Source organism: Lactuca virosa, chromosome 3, assembly GCF_052849685.1.
Source record: "Lactuca virosa cultivar CGN04683 chromosome 3, Lactuca_virosa_CGN04683_v6, whole genome shotgun sequence".
Taxonomy (NCBI): Eukaryota; Viridiplantae; Streptophyta; class Magnoliopsida; order Asterales; family Asteraceae; genus Lactuca; species Lactuca virosa.
In genome coordinates, this window is record NC_136428.1 from 439,378,003 (window position 1) to 439,396,657 (window position 18,655).

Here is an 18,655-nt window from a genome sequence, read left to right on the forward strand (position 1 = left end):
TCATAAAATTATCCATAACTAGTTTGGGTGAAGTGCAACCCAAATGGACCATGCCGGGTCGGGTCAAGTATATACCAAATAAGTTATGGACTTAGACATCTTATCCAACAGACTCCCACTTGGATAAGTCTAATAACTGTATTTGCCTATATTACTTCAGGAACCAACCGGCAATCGTAGCTCTCGAAAACTCTTGTGAACTATGAAGTGCCATTTTAGATAAGTGATCATATAATCCTCTGCTCTCATGATATCAGCCGGACAAATACATGGAACAATGTCTTACTTATTGTCTAGCAGTTGTTTCTCGATTTCCGATTTGTTTGACAAAGAACTTAACTGAACACATCAATTTAGTTCTGACCGGGCCCGGTACATGGGTCAACACAAAATCATCGAGGGGCCCAGATATCGCTTCTATTTCTAGAAGGAACAGATAAACTTCGACTCATATGCTTGTTCTACTACTTATTAAATTGCACACAAAGGCACGTTTTATAACATCAAGTTACTGATGCGTTTACGTGCAATCAATGCACAACCAACTCATAGGTAACAACTCATATCTCTAGGTTTGAAGACTTATATGATATTATCGTCTCACGATCACTCGAGATAAATTCCATGAAGTGATACAAGTGAGCGTGGGTTTATTCCAATACTCATAACTTATGAGTACTCATGAATGTTGTAGCAACCATTGCTATGGCTAAACACCTTTAGTCATCTACAATCCCAATTCATGACAGTCTTGATTCATACCTACTTCCGACATATGACCGACTGTGGAGGTTTGAATAAATTAATTATTCTGGAAGTCAAAACATGCAAAACTGAAACAATAGTAAATAATTGACAATGATAGTAACACTTTACTCATAAATAAATCACACATTTTATTCATCATCAAACGTCGATTACATTTTACAAGTTTCAGAAAAATTATCTAATCTGTAAAACTAATATCGTCCCTCAGCCCGATGCGCCTCGCATGCTGCAAATGCTTAACCCTCGTCAGTCCCTTCGTAAGGGGATCCGCAGGGTTCTCATCTGACGATACCCTCTTTGCCACGAGGAGTCCCTCTTCTATCTTGTGTCTTATGAAGTGATATTTTCTGTCAATGTGTCGGGATCTGCCATGATCTCTTGGTTCCTTGGCTAAGGCAACCGCACTATTGCTGTCACAGAAAATCTCCATAGGCTCCTTAATAGCTGGTACAACTCCAAGGTCTCCGATGAAGTTCCTCAGCCATATCGCCTCCTTTGCCGCTTCACTCGCTGCTATGTACTCTGATTCACAAGTCGAATCAGCTACAGTCTCCTGTTTGGAACTCTTCCAAGTGATTGCCCCTCCATTTAAGGTAAAGACCCAGCCCGACTGAGAGCGGAAGTTATCCCTATCAGTCTGAAAGCTAGCATCACTATACCCTACTACTCTCAAGTCATCACTCCCACCAAGGGTAAGGATCCAATCCTTAGTCCTCTGCAGGTACTTGAGAATATTCTTTACCGCAGTCCAATGAGCCTTGCCAGGGTTCCCCTGATATCTGCTGACCATGCTCAAAGCGAAGGCCACATCAGGACGAGTACAAGTCATAGCATACATGATCGAACCAACAGCGGAAGCATAAGGTAATCGACTCATCTCAGCTATCTCATCTTCTGTACTCGGGCTCTGAGCCTTGCTCAGTTTGGCATTGCTTTGGATCGGTAATTCTCCTTTCTTGGAATTCTGCATGTTGAAACTTTTCAACACCTTATCCAAGTAGATACTCTGACTAAGTCCAATTAGTCTTTTACTCCTTTCTCTTAATATCCTTATCCCTAGGATATAGGTAGCTTCTCCAAGGTCATTCATAGCAAAGCACTTCCCAAGCCAGGACTTAACCTCCTGCAAGGTTGGGATGTCATTTCCTATGAGTAGTATGTCATCCACATACAGTACCAAAAAACTAACTATACTCCCACTAGCTCTGACATACACGCAGGACTCATCTTCACTTCTTGAGAAACCAAACTCTTTGACCTTCTCATCGAAACAAAGATTCCAACTTCGAGATGCTTGTTTCAATCCATAAATGGATTTCTCAAGCTTGCACACTCTATTGGGGTACTCTGCACTGACAAAACCTTCTGGCTGATTCATGTAAACATCCTCAGCCAACTTTCCGTTAAAGAAAGCGGTTTTGACATCCATTTGCCATATTTCATAATCATGAAATGCAGCAATGGCTAGCATAACCCTAATAGACTTAATCTTTACTACTAGTGAAAAGGTTTCATCATAATCAATTCCCTGAGTCTGAGTAAACCCCTTCGCAACCAGTCGAGCCTTATAAGTGTGCACCTTCCCATCCATGTCGGTCTTCTTCTTGAAGATCCATTTGCACCCGACTGTCTTACGGCCTGGTACATTGTCAACCAAGTTCCAAACTTGATTGTCATACATGGACTGTATCTCGCTGTCCATAGCCTCCTTCCATTTAGCAGACTCTGGGCCTGCCATGGCTTCCTTATCACTGTTAGGTTCATCCAGATTTACCAGTGTACTGTCACTGATAAATGTATCACCTTCCGTAGTAATATGAAATCCATAATAAAACTCAGGTGTGTTCCTAACCCTTGTGGAACGCCTCGGAAATATAGATTCGTCAGCTAGATCAACAGGAATTTCCTCCTCAAGTTGATTGCTAGTGTCTGAGGTTCCTTCACTAATTGAGTCTTGAATTTCTTCAAGGTCAATTTGCCTCCCACTGTCTCCTTAGTTTATAAATTCTCTCTCTAGAAAGACCCATCTCCTAGCCACAAAGACCACATTCTCACTGGGTCTGTAGAAGAGGTAACCAAAGGATTTTTGTGGGTAGCCGATGAAAATACACTTTTCACTTCGAGGTTCGAGCTTGTCATGAGTTTTGCGCCTCACGAAAGCCTCGCAACCCCAAATCTTGATGTGGTCCAAATTGGGAACTTTCCCAGTCCACATCTCATGAGGTGTTTTGGTAACCTTCTTTGTAGGGACTAGATTAAGGATGTGGGCGGCAGTCTCTAAGGCATACCCCCAAAAAGAGATTGGTAGCGAAGCTCGACTCATCATAGAGCGAACCATGTCCAACAAAGTTCGATTGCGCCTCTCAGCTACACCATTCAGCTGTGGTGTCCTGGGAGGTGTCAATTGTGAGACAATCCCACACTCCTTAAGATAGTCGAGGAACTCAGTACTAAGATACTCACCACCTCGATCGGATCGAAGCATCTTAATGTTCCTGCCCAATTGATTTTCTACTTCCTGTTTAAACTCTTTAAACCTTTCAAAAGTTTCTGACTTATGTTTGATTAAGTAGACATAACCATATCTACTAAAATCATCAATAAAAGTCACATAATAGCGATTAGCATCCCTTGTGGCGGTTTTGAATGGTCCACATACATCAGTATGTATAAGGTCCAACAAACCCTCACCCCTTGCACAAGTACCAGTGAAGGGTGATTTTGTCATTTTCCCAAGTAGACAAGACTCACAACTATCATCCGACTTGAGGTCGAACGACTCCAAGACTCCATCCTTTTGGAGCTGGCCTATGCGTTTCTTGCTTACATGTCCAAGACGACAATGCCACAAAGATGCTTTATCCAAGCTAGTAGAAGAATCAATACATAATACATTATTTCCTAAATTATCTACAACCGATACAGCTTCATACACACCATCACAAGGTAATGCTTTAAAATAAAGAACATTATTAAAGAAAGCATTAATACTACCAACTTCATTATCAAAAGAAAAGGTAAAACCTTGTTTGTACAAAGCATGAAAAGAAATAATATTCCTCGCCATTTCAGACGAGTACACACATTTATTCAAATCTAACTTTAACCCACTATCTAGCAACAAAGTATAAACTCCAATCTTGGTAACAGATGCAACCTTCTTGTTCCCCATGATTAAGTTTATCTTTCCGTGCTCCACATCCTCACTTCGTCTTAGGCCCTGCAAGTCACAACAGATGTGAATACCACAACCTGTATCAAGAACCCAAGAATTAGAATATGGTGAGTTATTAGACAATATAGTGTAAATACCTGCATGGGATGGTTTCACTTTCCCATCCTTGACATCCTGCAAGTACTTTGGGCAGTTTCGCTTCCAGTGCCCCTTACTTTGACAGTAGAAGCATTCAGCATCCTTAGGGATGGCAGAAGGAGTGATAGAACCACCTTTGGTTCCAGATGAGGAGCCTTCAAGGGACTTTCCCTTGGTACCCTTCGAAGGGTGCTTCCTCTTTTTCCCTTTGCCTTGCCCGATAGCCAAAACAGGGGTAGTAGTAGGAATAGGAGTAGCAACCGACTTACTCTTAAGACCACTTTCGGCAGTCTTCAGAAGTCCTTGAAGCTTACTGAGTGTGACTTCCTCCTTGTTCATGTGGTATGTCATACGAAATTGATCATAACACGAGGGCAAGGAGTGCAAAATGATATCAATTGCCAACTCCTCAGGGAAGTTCACATTCAGTTTCATTAGACGGTCCACATACCTTTGCATTTTCTGCATGTGGCTCGTGATTGGTTCGCTATCTTTCATACGGGTAGTGATCATGGAGGAGATTATTTCATACCGCTCTTGACGAGCACTCTGATGGTACCTTTCCATCAGATCCTGATGTATCTCAAAAGGGTAATAGTCCTCATAGGACTTTTGGAGTTCAGCTGTCATGGTGGCCATCATGATGCATGCCACCTTGGTGGCATCTCTTTCATGTGCCTGATACTCAGCGACCTCCTCAGGACTAGCAGTGGACTCATCAAGCTCCTTTAGCTCCTTATCGAGGACATATTCCTTGTCCTCGTAACGAGTAACCATCCTGATGTTCCGGATCCAATCCATGAAGTTGGAACCATCAAATATGACCCTCCCACAAAGGTTCATGAGGGAAAAGGAGCCAGTAGGGTTAGAGCCCGAAGCTTTGTTGTTGGAAGACATCTGAAAAGAAGAAAACAAGTTTAGATTAGGTATATCGAATCCTTAATAATACACCCAAATGTAATATTAAGGCTAGGATCCAACACAATATATTATAACTTAGAAGAGGGATGCCGTAATCTAAGCTATAATATATTTGAAGGTAGGTGAATGACGATTCACCAATTTCCACCATGAAAACGAAATGAATTATTAGGTTTAATTGGTTTTTGAAATTCCTAGATTCTTTTGAGATTCATTGAACTTTTCAATGGCATGTTTCAATCTCGATTGTGCCCTTCAAGTTTTGTGACTGGGATGCCGAGGATCACAAAACAAGGTGTGAATAACCATGCAAATTCACTTGGTACCCTTAATATTATCACCTAATCAATGTGCCGGTTAACCACACACGCTCCACCGATCTATGATAAACATTAAGTCACCCTTCGTGATCCTTACTAGTCCAAGTTAGTGTGCCTGTTAACCACACACGCTCCACCAACGACTTGGTAAGGTACAAAGTGTGAATTTCATGGGTTAGCACCATATTCACATTTTCCTAAAGTAACTAAGATTGGGAATTTATAAAAGGTTTAGTTACTTTATAATATTCATCATACTTTTAATGAGAACTTATAAGTCTTTGTCCTACCCGTTCGGCTAACGACCCTCCACCAGTCAAGCAAGCGGTGGGTGAGAGTGGACACCCATTAAGTTGCCATTTTATAGGCAACAACCTTATACCCACCTTATAGACTGGCTTCGTGAATGAGGCGTACTAGCGGTAAGACGACTTTGATCTTATACATATATATAATAATTAACCATTAATGTTATAAATAGTATAAGGGTTGAATTTTAACTTTTAAAACTCTAAGGGTTTGGAATTAAAGTATATTAAAGTGTGTGTAACTTTACAAATTCCAAAACTTGAGGACAAGTTTTGAAACTATTCAAAACTTTTCATTTCATAACTTATGAATTAAAGGTTCATAAAAATGAAGACTCTTCATTTCCATGTAACTTATGTGTTTTAAGTGTGTGTTTAAAAGAAGTGACCTTTGGATATCCATAACTTGAGGACAAATTATGGACTCCATTAAAACACATAAATGATCAAGAATTAATCCTAAACAATTCAGCAAATAATTCCTATCATCTTCTAAATTCATAAGAACATGAACATGATCATCAAAGTTTCAAGAATTATATGAACACATACAAAGCATGAAATTTTGATATAAGCTATTGTAAATGGATTAGAACAACCATTACACCAACTAAAACAAGTTTTAAAACACCAAAACAGTTTAGGGTAATGTTTCTAGTCCATTTCCAGCAGCAAAAGTCGAAAATCTGCATTCTGAGGCTCCTACTCGCCGAGTGCACGAACCTACTCGGCGAGTAGGATGAGTTTACACATGAACTCGGCGAGTCCCCCCATGGACTCGGCGAGTTCATCAGTCAGACAGCAAAAAAATCGACTTTTTATCACTATTTTGCATCAAGTATCAAACAAACAAGCCTAGGCTCTGATACCACTGTTGGGTTTTGAGCATTCTAACACTTCCTAAGTGTGCATGCAACCCTATTAAACCTTGGATCTATGTTTGTCTAAGATACATGCAAAATATTATTTTCCAAGGTTTATAACCTATCTAGCATGGCATGGGGTACTTTTAACCATAAAAGAACTAGATGAATTACATACCTTTTGTTGATTGTTGATTCCTTGGAGTTTGAGAGCCAAGCACCAATAATGTGAATGCCTCAAATGGAAATCACAAATCACCACAAACTTGGAAAATGTATGAGAGAGTATACTAACTCTTGATTTTGGCCACCACACTTACACACACATTAGTGTCTTTTTCATGCAACATAAGCTTGTTTATATAGTGTACATGGTTAGGGTGAAACCCTAATAACCCATGTCTTTTCCTCTTCCAAGGATCCATGGGTAAAAGCTCCATGGACTTCCATATAAGCTTAGCCCATTCCAAATGAGTGTTAGCCTACACCATATAAATATAATAGCCCATGATTTAATTAGTCTTCCTTTTAATCACTAAATCAATTCATAATTAATTCAAGATTAAAACTAATTAAATAACATGACTATATATTAATATATTATAACTTATAATATATTAATAAATCGTAAGTATACAACTCTCATAAAATTATCCATAACTAGTTTGGGTGAAGTGCAACCCAAATGGACCATGCCGGGTCGGGTCAAGTATATACCAAATAAGTTATGGACTTAGACATCTTATCCAACAGTATTTTGGCTGTGTTGTGCCCAGTTTTTTGTTTTCTGACATGAAGATTCTGAACTCGAAAACAGAAATCTCTCTGGATAGCAAATACTCTCTCGCGTCTCTCTGGGTTTCCGTGGTCAAAATCGTCCACGAAAATTTCTAGATGTAGGTAAGGTTCTGAAGAATTGATGGTGAAAATCACCCTAGTAGTATTTTGGCTGTGTTGTGCCCAGTTTTTTGTTTTCTGACATGAAGATTCTGAACTCGAAAACAGAAATCTCTCTGGATAGCTAATTCTCTCTCACGTCTCTCTAAGGTTTCCCATGGTCAAAATCATCCACGAAAATTTCTAGATGTAGGTAAGGTTTTGAAGAATTTGTGGTGAAAATCTCCCTAGTCTTTTTGTGCTTGTACTGTGCCTAGTTTGCTTCGTTTCTGACTTGAAGATTCTGATGTTGTGAAAAACAGCAAGGTGGTGATGGTTGTGGTGATTTGAAAGGGTTTTTTGAGGAGGTTTAAGGAGGGTATTTGAAGGGTGTTTGGAGAGTATTTTGAGGGTGTTTGGAAGGTATTTGGAGGTTGTTTTAGTTGTTCTTGAAGGTTGAAGTTGCAAGAGTTGTTCTTGAAGAGGGAGGTGGTGTTCTTGGTTGGGAGTGATTCTTGGTGTATGGAGAGATATTACAAAGAAAAAATGAACACACACAAACTATGGCTATGACTCCTCTATACATACACACGATCACATACATAGATACAAGACATTAAATATCTAAATGTAGTTGAGTTTAATCATGAAATAAAATGAGCACAGGTTGTAGGCTAGGTTTGCAAGTGGTATGCTTCTTTCTTTGACTTTTCAATATGGAGTATGGAGCGTGTGTTTTTGCTTCTCTATTTCACAGGAAGATTCAATTAAGATAATTGAATTTCCAGAATAGTCCCTTGAGGTTTTGATGTCTTGACAATTTTTAGCCTTAATTTGTTTTGTCTTCAAACAACTAAATATACGGCTATTTTTTGTCTTTGCGTATTCCATCTTTCGCTTATTTTTGTATTTCACATTTAAGCATGAATCCACGCAACCTGAAATAACTGATAATATTTGTTAGATAACATAAAAACAGTTCATCTTATTTCAGTGATGGTCACATAAAAACATTTTTCCACACATTTTGTCAGGGCGATTCGACGAGTTGGAGGCCCCAACTCACCGAGTAGAATTGGAGACACCCGCATGATTTTTAGAGTCTACTCGACGAGTTGGTGGACCCCAACTTGACGAGTAGGAGCTGAGTATTAAAACCCTAATTTTTAGGGTTTGTGTCCTATTTAAAGGACTTTAAGCCTTCATTTCTGCCTCCTTTATCACTTTAACACCCTGAGAGAAACCCTAAACGAGCTAGTATCATCTGTGTGTGTGTGTGTGAGAGAGAGAGAGAGAGAGGCTAAAAGTGTGTGATTTGGTGCATTCTTGGAAGGAGAGCAAAAGACTTGGAACGAGAATAAGGCCTTGGATCCAGTGTTCCTTCGGTACGAGCTGCTAACTGGATGTAAAAAGCTATCACCTTGATCATTGTTTGGTTAGATCTCTTCTCTAGGAAGTTTGTGGCCATTTCCATCTTCCTTTTGAGCCTTTGAGTCATTTTAGCATGACATGAAGTTGAAACTTCAGATCTGGACTGTATGAGGTCCCTTGAGCATAAATGTCCAAGCTTTATCAAGCTATTGGCCAAGTTCCAAACATTAAACCTTCTATAGAGTTTTGTTTTGGCATTTTGAGCCCTAGGTGCCATGCGTGGCATTTTGGGACTTTAGGTCTGCTTAGAATCGTCTGAATGAGAAATGGACTAGAGGGACTCGACGAGTCCATGAGCCAACTCGACGAGTCGGTTAGGATTTTCCCCGATAGTCTGGACACATGCAAATTCAACGAGTTGATGAGACAATTCGGCGAGTTGAGTTGGAGTTTTCCCAATTTCTGAGAACAGGAGGGACTCGACGAGTCGCATAGATGCACTCGACGAGTTGGGTCAATATGGACTGTTGACTCGAGTGTTGACTTTCGTTGACTTTTAGGGTTTGGTCAAGACATGAATTATGGAGACCATGGAGGGGTAAAATGGTCTTTCACCCTTTCCGAGAGTTAGAAAAGGGGTAACCTAAAATTTTAGGGTTGTTATTATTAAGTGTTAATTAGAGATGATTATGATATGTAAGCGGAGTCTAGACCAATCATCGAGTGCGAGACCTACTTGCTTAATTGCGAGGTGCGTCTTCTCACTGTACTTGCCTGAGCGGTAATACTGTGTGACCGGAGGGTCTTATATGCTTATACTGATTTATATGATATCATGCATTTGTCTTGGTGATTTATGATGTATATTATTCTGTGCTTTATTGGTTAGGACCGGAGGGTCTAACCCAAGTTGTGAGACCGGAGGGTCCTCACTGAGACACATGGACCGGAGGGTCCTTATCGAGACATAGCCATGAGAGTCTAATTATTTGTGTGTGGTATTTTTGGGAACTCACTAAGCTTCGTGCTTACATTGTTGTGTGATATGTGTTTCAGGTACCTCTCAGGATCACGGGAGGGCGTCGGCTTGATTCTACACACCAGTTAGACTTATGTTTTGAGGATTCTGGGATATTATCAAACATTTTATGTCTTGTGTTTTGAGCAACTATACATTTGGTGGTTTTTGAGAAATGTGAGAATGTGTTTTTATGTAGTTTAAAAATGAAAAATTTATTTCAAAATTTACAGTGTTACAAATAGACTCACACATCTCAAAATCATCGCTTAGCATTCTAAGTTTAAGTCTAGAAATCCTCTAAAATTCCTAGTTCGCTTAAACTAATGCTCTTATACCAACTATGACATCCCCATTTTTAAGGTCATTTTAAAACTTTTTATTTATGCTTATTTAATACAGAGTTTATTCATTAATGCAGAATTTGGTCTCGTAAAAGTATTTCCGAAGAAATGTTTCCATTCATTTATTAAGGTTGGGGATGCCATAACTAATACAAGAAACATAAGCATAAACGGAGACTTAAAATGTCTGAATATACTAACGATCTACATCTCTTTGAATCTCTCAGCAAATACATACATCATTATCCAAGCATCCTTATTTAATTACCTGTGATTCAAATAAACTGAGTGGGTCAGTTGGGAAACCTGATAAGTACATAGGGTTTTCAACCCATAATAATATAGTTAATATGTATAATTATCAAACAATTAACACAATTACCCATCCTCGTTTTCTTTTAAATTTATTCTAAGATCCTCTCCTAAGAATCATCACATACATCGCCATTTCTTATATAATCATCACCTATGATTGCATTGTATATTTTCATTGCTAAAGGCTTCTCCTAATATTCGGCGCCTGTCATTGAAATTTATATTTCCATTGCTAAGGACTTTTCCCAATGTTCATCGCCTAATAAACACATTGAATATACGGTTCTTATATCGCCTAAAATCTCAATTATTTGGTAGAGTACATCGCATGAATACACTTTTCTTACATCGCCTGAAATCGTAAATTCATCACCTACAAGTTGCAAACCTGTTGGTGTTCTATTGGATTGTATAGATTAGTTTATGGTCTTCATATATACTCTGGTAGATGACTACATCATAATCATCGCAAGTAAGGGTCAAGGCATCTCCTAATCATTTTCCATCTCTCATCTCCCATCCCTCATCACCCACCACTACCCGATATATTTATATATATATATATATATATATATATATATATATATATATATATATATATATATATATATATATATATATATTGTATAATAAATCGAGTAAAATCAAATCATATAAGTTCATCCAACACATATTGTAGATAATAGGCACACATAGTATATAATTATATAAATACTTCATATCTATGTGTAAGATGAAAGTAACTATGCACTCACTTGACTTAGGTGGGTGACTAGAGAATTCGGCAACGCTCCGCCAAACTCCTTGACTTTTCTTCTAACGTGGCCTAGATATGAATGTCACTAAGTCTTAGTCTTACATTCATGGTGACTAATCATAGTATAGATTCATCACTAATCCCAATGTCTACATCAAAATCTATCAAGTAAGGAACAACCAGGTAGGATCATATCGGAGGTAGGGTCCATTTGGTATACAAAGGATACTGTTTGGAAATCTCACATTAAACACCTCGCTAAATCCAGCCTAGACATCATCCCCGTAAGTATATCAATTAGTATAATGACATGGAATCACTGATAAATCTTAATTATAAGTTCATAATAACGACTATAACTATAATTAAAAGTTACACTTGAATAAAATAAGTATAGCTTAACTTACAGAGTATTATGATGAAACCCGCGGATTATATGGGCAGAATTCCGATCTGGGAGCTTCTATATGCGGACTTTCTGACACTGTAGGGCTTCGTTAAAGGGGTCGGGAACTCGAGAGTATCAGGACTAAGGGATAGAAAGAGCTCCATAGGATTCGGGTGGAGTTGGGATGAGAAAATGGTTGGAACTCGAGGGTTTATATAGGCTAAAATGTGAAGGGTGTCGCACACCATATCCCATGCATGTTGCGCATCTGGTCGGCCAGGGTGACATGTCGTTCTCTGCGTGATGCCATGTACCGAGCATCTGGTGGAGTGTCAGTGCGAGCCGCAACTACTGTTTGGGCGTGGGAATTTTTGATTTCTTACAAAATTCATATCTTCTTCATACGAGCTCAGTTTTCGATGGGTTTTATATCCAGGCATAGTTATGGACGAGATCTACAACTTTCATTTAGACTCCATCGGTTAATTTTGAGTTTATTTTCAAAGTTATATTTTTAACAGGCTTAGACTGTTAAACTCCGTTAAAAGTTCATAAATCTCTCATATGATATTAGTTTTTGACCGTCTTTATATCGACGGATAGGTATTGAAGAGATCTTGAACACTCGTTTAGATTCTTTTTCCTAACAATCGACCGATCTTGATTTCAGTTTCTGAGCTGTATCGTATACTTCTACACTAAAATATTAGAAAATCACAACTTACTCATACGAAGTTAGGTTTAGGCATTCTTTATATGCATGAAATCATTGTCACTTATACTATAACTTCGGTTAAGATTATTTATCATAAATAACCTTCTATCAAAAAATCATTTTTAACGTTTATTATACCTTAACTGACTAGCCCGAATCTGTGGGTGTTACAAACTGTATAAAATTAAGTCCAAATGACATAAAAGTCCTCATATTTGCCAAAAATATTTGGTCATATCCTAAGTCCATTTTTCTGTCCATTAATGTCATCGTATATGCCAAAAAAAAAAAATTGGTTTTACCCGTTTACCTATGATAACAGGTTTTTCAAGCTACCAAATATTAACTTTGCAAAAAAAAAAAAAACCTTAAGTTTATAGTTTTTTTTACGTTTTTACCATAAATACGTGTTTTTTATATTATACGTATTCATACACAAAAATGCACTTATATAGGAACAAATATTTAATTAAATATTGTAAGTACATTCTTTTTAAAACTTGGTTATATTGTTTAAAACATAAAAATATGTAAATATATTTTAGAAGTATAAATATGTATTTTATAGATATAGTTTTTAGAAGTATAAATATACATATTTTTACATTTTTAGATATTTTAACATGTATCTATACTTCAAAATAATTCTAAATATGTATTTATACTTTTGAAAATACATTTATGTTTCTAAAAAAATATTAAAGTACATGTTTACATTTCTAATATATATATATATATATATATATATATATATATATATATATATATAACATAAAAATATGTGTTTGTACCTGTAAAATACTAAATAATATTTCTAGAAAAATATATTTGTACTTCTAAAAAAAACATAAAAATATATATTTGTATTTTAAAAATATATATAAGTATGTATTTTATATTGTTTAAATATACTAAAAGTAAATTAATTTGACATTTAATATCTCATTTAAAAATATAAATACATATTTTATATATATATATATATATATATATATATATATATATATATATATAGAGAGAGAGAGAGAGAGAGAGATAGGTTCAGGTGTTTAAACTAGTTATTGTGTTATTGTATGCACAAATGTAGACCAATCATTCTTAAAGGGTATTAAAGTAATCTTGCAATATAATTTATATTTACCGAGTTAATTAAAGTTTGATTGATATCAATCAAATTCCTAAATATCAGGCTATTAAATATGCATTTTATCAACGAAAATAACATATATATATATATATATATATATATATATATATATATATATATATATATATACATCGTATACGTTTTATTCCATTGCAGATTCATCGTTCATCATCTTCAGAGCAATTTTCTTATTCTGATATTTCGTTAATGGAGGCATGTTGTTCATGGAAGTTTTTTTTTATAGTGTTGAAGTATCGTTTATCATATGCATAATAAATTTTTTTATATTCATAGTTCAGAATTATCATTTATCAGATTCATCTCATATTTGTTCTTTACGATATTTCAGTGATCAAATTCATATTTTCAATTTTATTGTTGTGTTTTTCAGAACAAAGATAATATTGATGACAATAAGAATGACTTTTCTGATAACAATGATCGGAATGTCAATCAATGCCAAGTGCATCAAGATCGGAAGAAAATAAGAAGATGTGGGATTTGTTTTGGTGTTGGTCATGATAGGAGAAACTGTCCTCAAGCAAGGGTCAAGAGAGAGTAGATGTTTACTTCGTCAACATATTTTAGAAATTGAATAATGTTTTCAATTTAGTCTTATCGGATTTTATGGAGTTTTATTTCAATATAAAACTCCTTGTAAGTTTATGTTTTCATTCAATTTCTCCTTGTAAGTTTATGTTTTCATTCAATCAATATTAATAATTTTCATTTTGAGTTTGATTAAAATTTCATACATTTTCTTATTTATCATATAACTACAGATATGTTGTTGTAAATGTATTTTTGTTCTCATATTTCTGTATAAAACAATTCTTCGTAAATTGTGTTATACTTAATGTTTTATGTACACATTCTGTTAGAATGTTTGATATAAAACACAATTCATATTATTCGTACAGAACAAACAAAAACACAATTCTTATTATCAAAATTACTAGAATGTAAATGTTGATTACAATATACATAAAAAACAAAAAACACAATTTTTATTATTCATAAAGAATAAGTGTTTTTAAATTCGTTTTACTTATTGAGTAATCAAAGATTCCGTTAGAATTCTTATTATCAAATTCTACCAGAATGCTAATTTGTATTACAATATTCAGATCAAACATGAGCAAAATAAATTTACTGTTATTATTATTACATATATTTTTACAGAATAACATTGTGGTATCATGATACCGTGGGATAAGTATGTCTATGTTAAGTTGTACGAGAATATACAGAACAAATGTGTGAAAAATAAATTTATTGTAGATCTTGTTTCAAATATTCTCACAGAATAACACTATTATGATATTAATTGATTTCTTAGTATACGCGTTTATGCCATAATAAATCAGAAATCAGTTGTAAATTAATTAAAAAAAATTTTAAATTTGCTGAATTAATTTATTAAAAGTCTAATTTAAAACGCAGGATGTGTTGAAGTCATATCTATGGGATTTATTATATTTGGAATATGAATATGTCAAATATTTACAATATCATGATGAATAATACGATTTTGTGTTGATTCTTATCTTTACAATCTTTCTAAAAAGTTTAAAAAACCAAATATTTGATAACAATGAATACAGATATCACGCATGTTTAGTTACATATCAATTACACGGTTTCTCCTTTTTTAATATATACTGAATTGGCTCAAAGTTTGTAATATTGAATTTATTTTGCTTTCTCCAATCAACTGGTGTTCAATCGTGCTGTTACTTATCTTATGGATGATATAGTATCAGCTGGTGACCATCATATTCATGATCAACATGAATATCCTAAGGAGTATGAAGATTTCGGGTTACGGGATCATGATTCTCTACATAATGTCGAGTTTCAAATATCTGAGAATAGCAATCTAAATTTAGGTGAATTTACTTTATAATTTTTTTATATTTGTTAATTTGTATAATAATAATGTTGAAATTTTATATTGTTTTTTGCGATATGGCGTAACTTGCACTGAAGATGATGCGGATCCATTAGAACACATTCAAGATCACATATATGACAATTCCGAATATCATTTCGGTGATAATGAGGCAGATTATACTATAGACGATGATAATGAGGCAGATGATACTATAGACAATGATAACATTGATTTTCAGAAAGGTTAGTATATGAAATAGAAAAAAGTTTAATAAACTAGATTACTTCTTTGCCACTTTTTTAATTTTTTTTTTATGCAGAACAATCTCAGGTTACACATGATTATGTTTCTCCTGGTGGATCATCTTATTGGATTCCTGATGTTTCAGACAACATCAAACCTAAAATCAATTCAATTTTTGATTCATATACAGCAGCATTATCAATGTATTACAATTATGCATCATTAGCAGGCTTTGATGTCGGGCTTGGACCATTCAGAACAACCGAATCCGGCATTACCACACAACGACATTTGCTATGCAATCAGGAAGGTAAACCAACAACCGCTAAAGTGGATACTTTGGACCCTCAACATAATAAGATTCAGAGAAGGACAAACTCATTTAGGTGCGAATGCAAAGCGAAAATTGTTTTTATTCTAGTACATGGTACTAATAAATATAATGTTGCTGAATTTGTCGAACAACATAATCATAAGTTGTTTGGTAAGGACAATATGTTTTTGTCTCGTACAAAGAGGAAACTTGATTATTTACAGGAGATCTTTATTCATAACTTGTCAAAGCAAAATATTGGTGCCTCAAGAGCACATAGATTATATTTCGGACTTCAGGGTGGTTCTGACATTCGAGGTGGGTTGGTTACTGATTTCAAGAACAGTACGAGAAATCTCAATTCTTACATAGGTGCCAGGGATGCAAAATTCCTTGTAGTGAAGATGCTGGAAAGGAAAAAAAAATATCCCAAGTGTTTCTTTCGATTTTAAAGTTGTTGAGAAAAAATTGAATTCGATTTTTTGGGCTGACGAAACCGCAAAGTACAACTACAATGCTTTTGGAGACGTTGTTTCTCTGGATGCCACATTTAGCATGAATAAGTATTTTTAAATTTTGCAATGTTTTCACATAATTTTTCTTGCATCCAATAACGTTTACCAAGTTTTATCTTTTTAAACAGATATGATATGGTATTCGTACCTTTCACTGGGATAGATAATCATAAGAAATGTGTGACTTTTGGTGCTGGAATTTTGAGTAGAGAAGATGCTACTTCTTACTCTTGGCTGCTTAGAGCATTTTTGAAAGCATTCAAAAAACAACCTACACTTGTTCTTACAGATCAAGATCCAGCTTTAAACAAGGCTGTTAATGAAGTATTTCCAATGTCAGCACATAGGTTTTGTATGTGGCATATTACAAAAAAACTTCCAAACAAGGTGAATATTTTTTTTATATTCAACACAAAGTCACTATGTTTACCTTGTTAGTACATATTGTTCAATCAGAAATTAATTATTTCAGAACGAAATATATGCCACAACTACAATTCAAAACGGTCTTCTGCTAGAATTTTACGCTACATTCTATTAGAATTTTAAGCTAAATTCTATTAGAATTTATATTTTACACTATTCATACCCTTCATTTTTATTTTTATTCAGATAACATCGCAACTAGCACAATTATATATTTTATACTAACATATATTTTTTATTTTTATTCAGATAACATCGCAACTAGCCACAAACTCAGCTTTCCGAAAGCGTTTTCACTCTATAATTTGGAATTCTAAGCTGGAACCACATGATTTTAAAAAGGAATGGAAATCTTGTTTAAATGAGTTTAACATTTCAAATAACAAGTGGTTGCAAGAGATGTATGGGTTGCGTAGACGTTGGGTACCTGCATTTTTCAAGGACATACCCATGTCTGGTCTTATGAGAACTACATCATTGTCGGAAGGCCAAAATTGGTCGTTTCAGAACAATACCCTTACTGGTTCTTATCTTTTAATGTTTATGATGTCATTTGAGGGTGTTATGGAACGGCAAAGGCGTAATCAAGTTGTCAACGACTTTAACACTGCTACAACACTTCCTAGATTTATCACATCTAGTCCAATTGAACCACATGCTTCGAAGGTCTACACTCGTAAAAAAATTTATCAGGTGCAGAAAGATATATCAGATTCTGATAACACTTGTTTCCAAATGAGTGTTACTTCTAATAATGGTGTTGACACTATTATTGTTTTGGAGAAGCAAAAGAACATAACAACAAGGCAACCATCAAGTCCTGTTGTTGATGACAAACTTGAGGAATACCATTACGATCGTCTTACACAGTATACCCAATACATCGTACGTTATTACTTTAACAGTGCATAATTATTTTTTTTAATCACACAACAAGACTTTATTACTAAAACTCATATTTTATCATACATATTGCAGGTTACACACTCAACAATAGATGGTTCATACAAATGTACCGGCATGCATTTTGAACATGTCGGTATTTTGTGTAGGCACATATTTTGTGTTTTTAAGTACTATAGTATTGAACAGATTCCTAAAGAATACATTATGAGACGGTGGCATCGGGATGTTGATCCAACAGAATTGCTTAAAAGGCATTTTTCTAATTCTTTACTAGACTCTAACTCTGACATGATGGCTATTGAAATTTTTCTCAAACGTAGATCGTTGTGTTTCATTTTTAAGCCATGATGCATCGAAATTAAAGTCATACCTTGAAGAGTTGAATAAGCTGAAGAAAAAATTTGTAGATGATTGTCCAGCCCCTGAGATGCCATCAAGAGAATCATTCTACAACCAGATTATTGGCGTAGAATTAACTAATGATGCTCCCGATATTGACAATCCATCAGATATTCGTAATAAGGGAACTGGCAGTCGTGGTAAGAGATTAAAATCAAAGCAAGAAATGATGGAAAAAGTATGTTCGAAGCCTAAGCGAAAGTGTGCTTTATGTAAACAGATGGCTAACCATGATAAACGAAATTGTCCTCTTAAAAAACATGTCTAAGTAGAATGTTTTATATGTAGTTTTTCTTTTAATATTAATTTACAGTAAAACTTTTTGTTTCATCTTTATTTATTCTATTGCTTTCAAATTTCATAGTCTTTAATAAAACTGTCATATATTGTTATACACTTTTGCATAATTTGTAACAATTCTTATCTACCATTAATGACTATCCTTACTTGTAACAACATAATCTTCATACATTCTACCACGACTAATGTGTATCCTATCTGAAATATAGCATTCAAACAAACATGGAAAATCATA

The 18,655-nt window shown here is 35.1% G+C and overlaps 1 protein-coding gene across 1 annotated transcript; it reads left to right on the plus strand.

The window, feature by feature from the left end:
* Positions 1 to 13,631: 13,631 nt before the first annotated feature.
* On the plus strand, positions 13,632 to 18,388 carry LOC145165094 (protein FAR1-RELATED SEQUENCE 5-like). The gene is made up of 11 exons (XM_079083722.1): positions 13,632 to 13,637; positions 13,719 to 13,772; positions 13,816 to 13,957; positions 15,182 to 15,313; positions 15,414 to 15,560; positions 15,638 to 16,219; positions 16,329 to 16,437; positions 16,518 to 16,713; positions 17,065 to 17,700; positions 17,794 to 17,972; positions 18,064 to 18,388. The coding sequence occupies exons 1-11, from the start codon at positions 13,632 to 13,634 to the stop codon at positions 18,386 to 18,388; spliced, it is 2,508 nt and encodes an 835-aa protein (XP_078939848.1).
* Positions 18,389 to 18,655: the final 267 nt, after the last annotated feature.

Coding starts and splice junctions, on each gene's coding strand:
- LOC145165094 (XM_079083722.1), top strand. Junction 13,958..15,181: donor TGGTCATGATAGGAGAAACT/GTCCTCAAGCAA, acceptor TGGATGATATAG/TATCAGCTGGTGACCATCAT. Junction 17,701..17,793: donor CACAGTATACCCAATACATC/GTACGTTATTAC, acceptor TACATATTGCAG/GTTACACACTCAACAATAGA.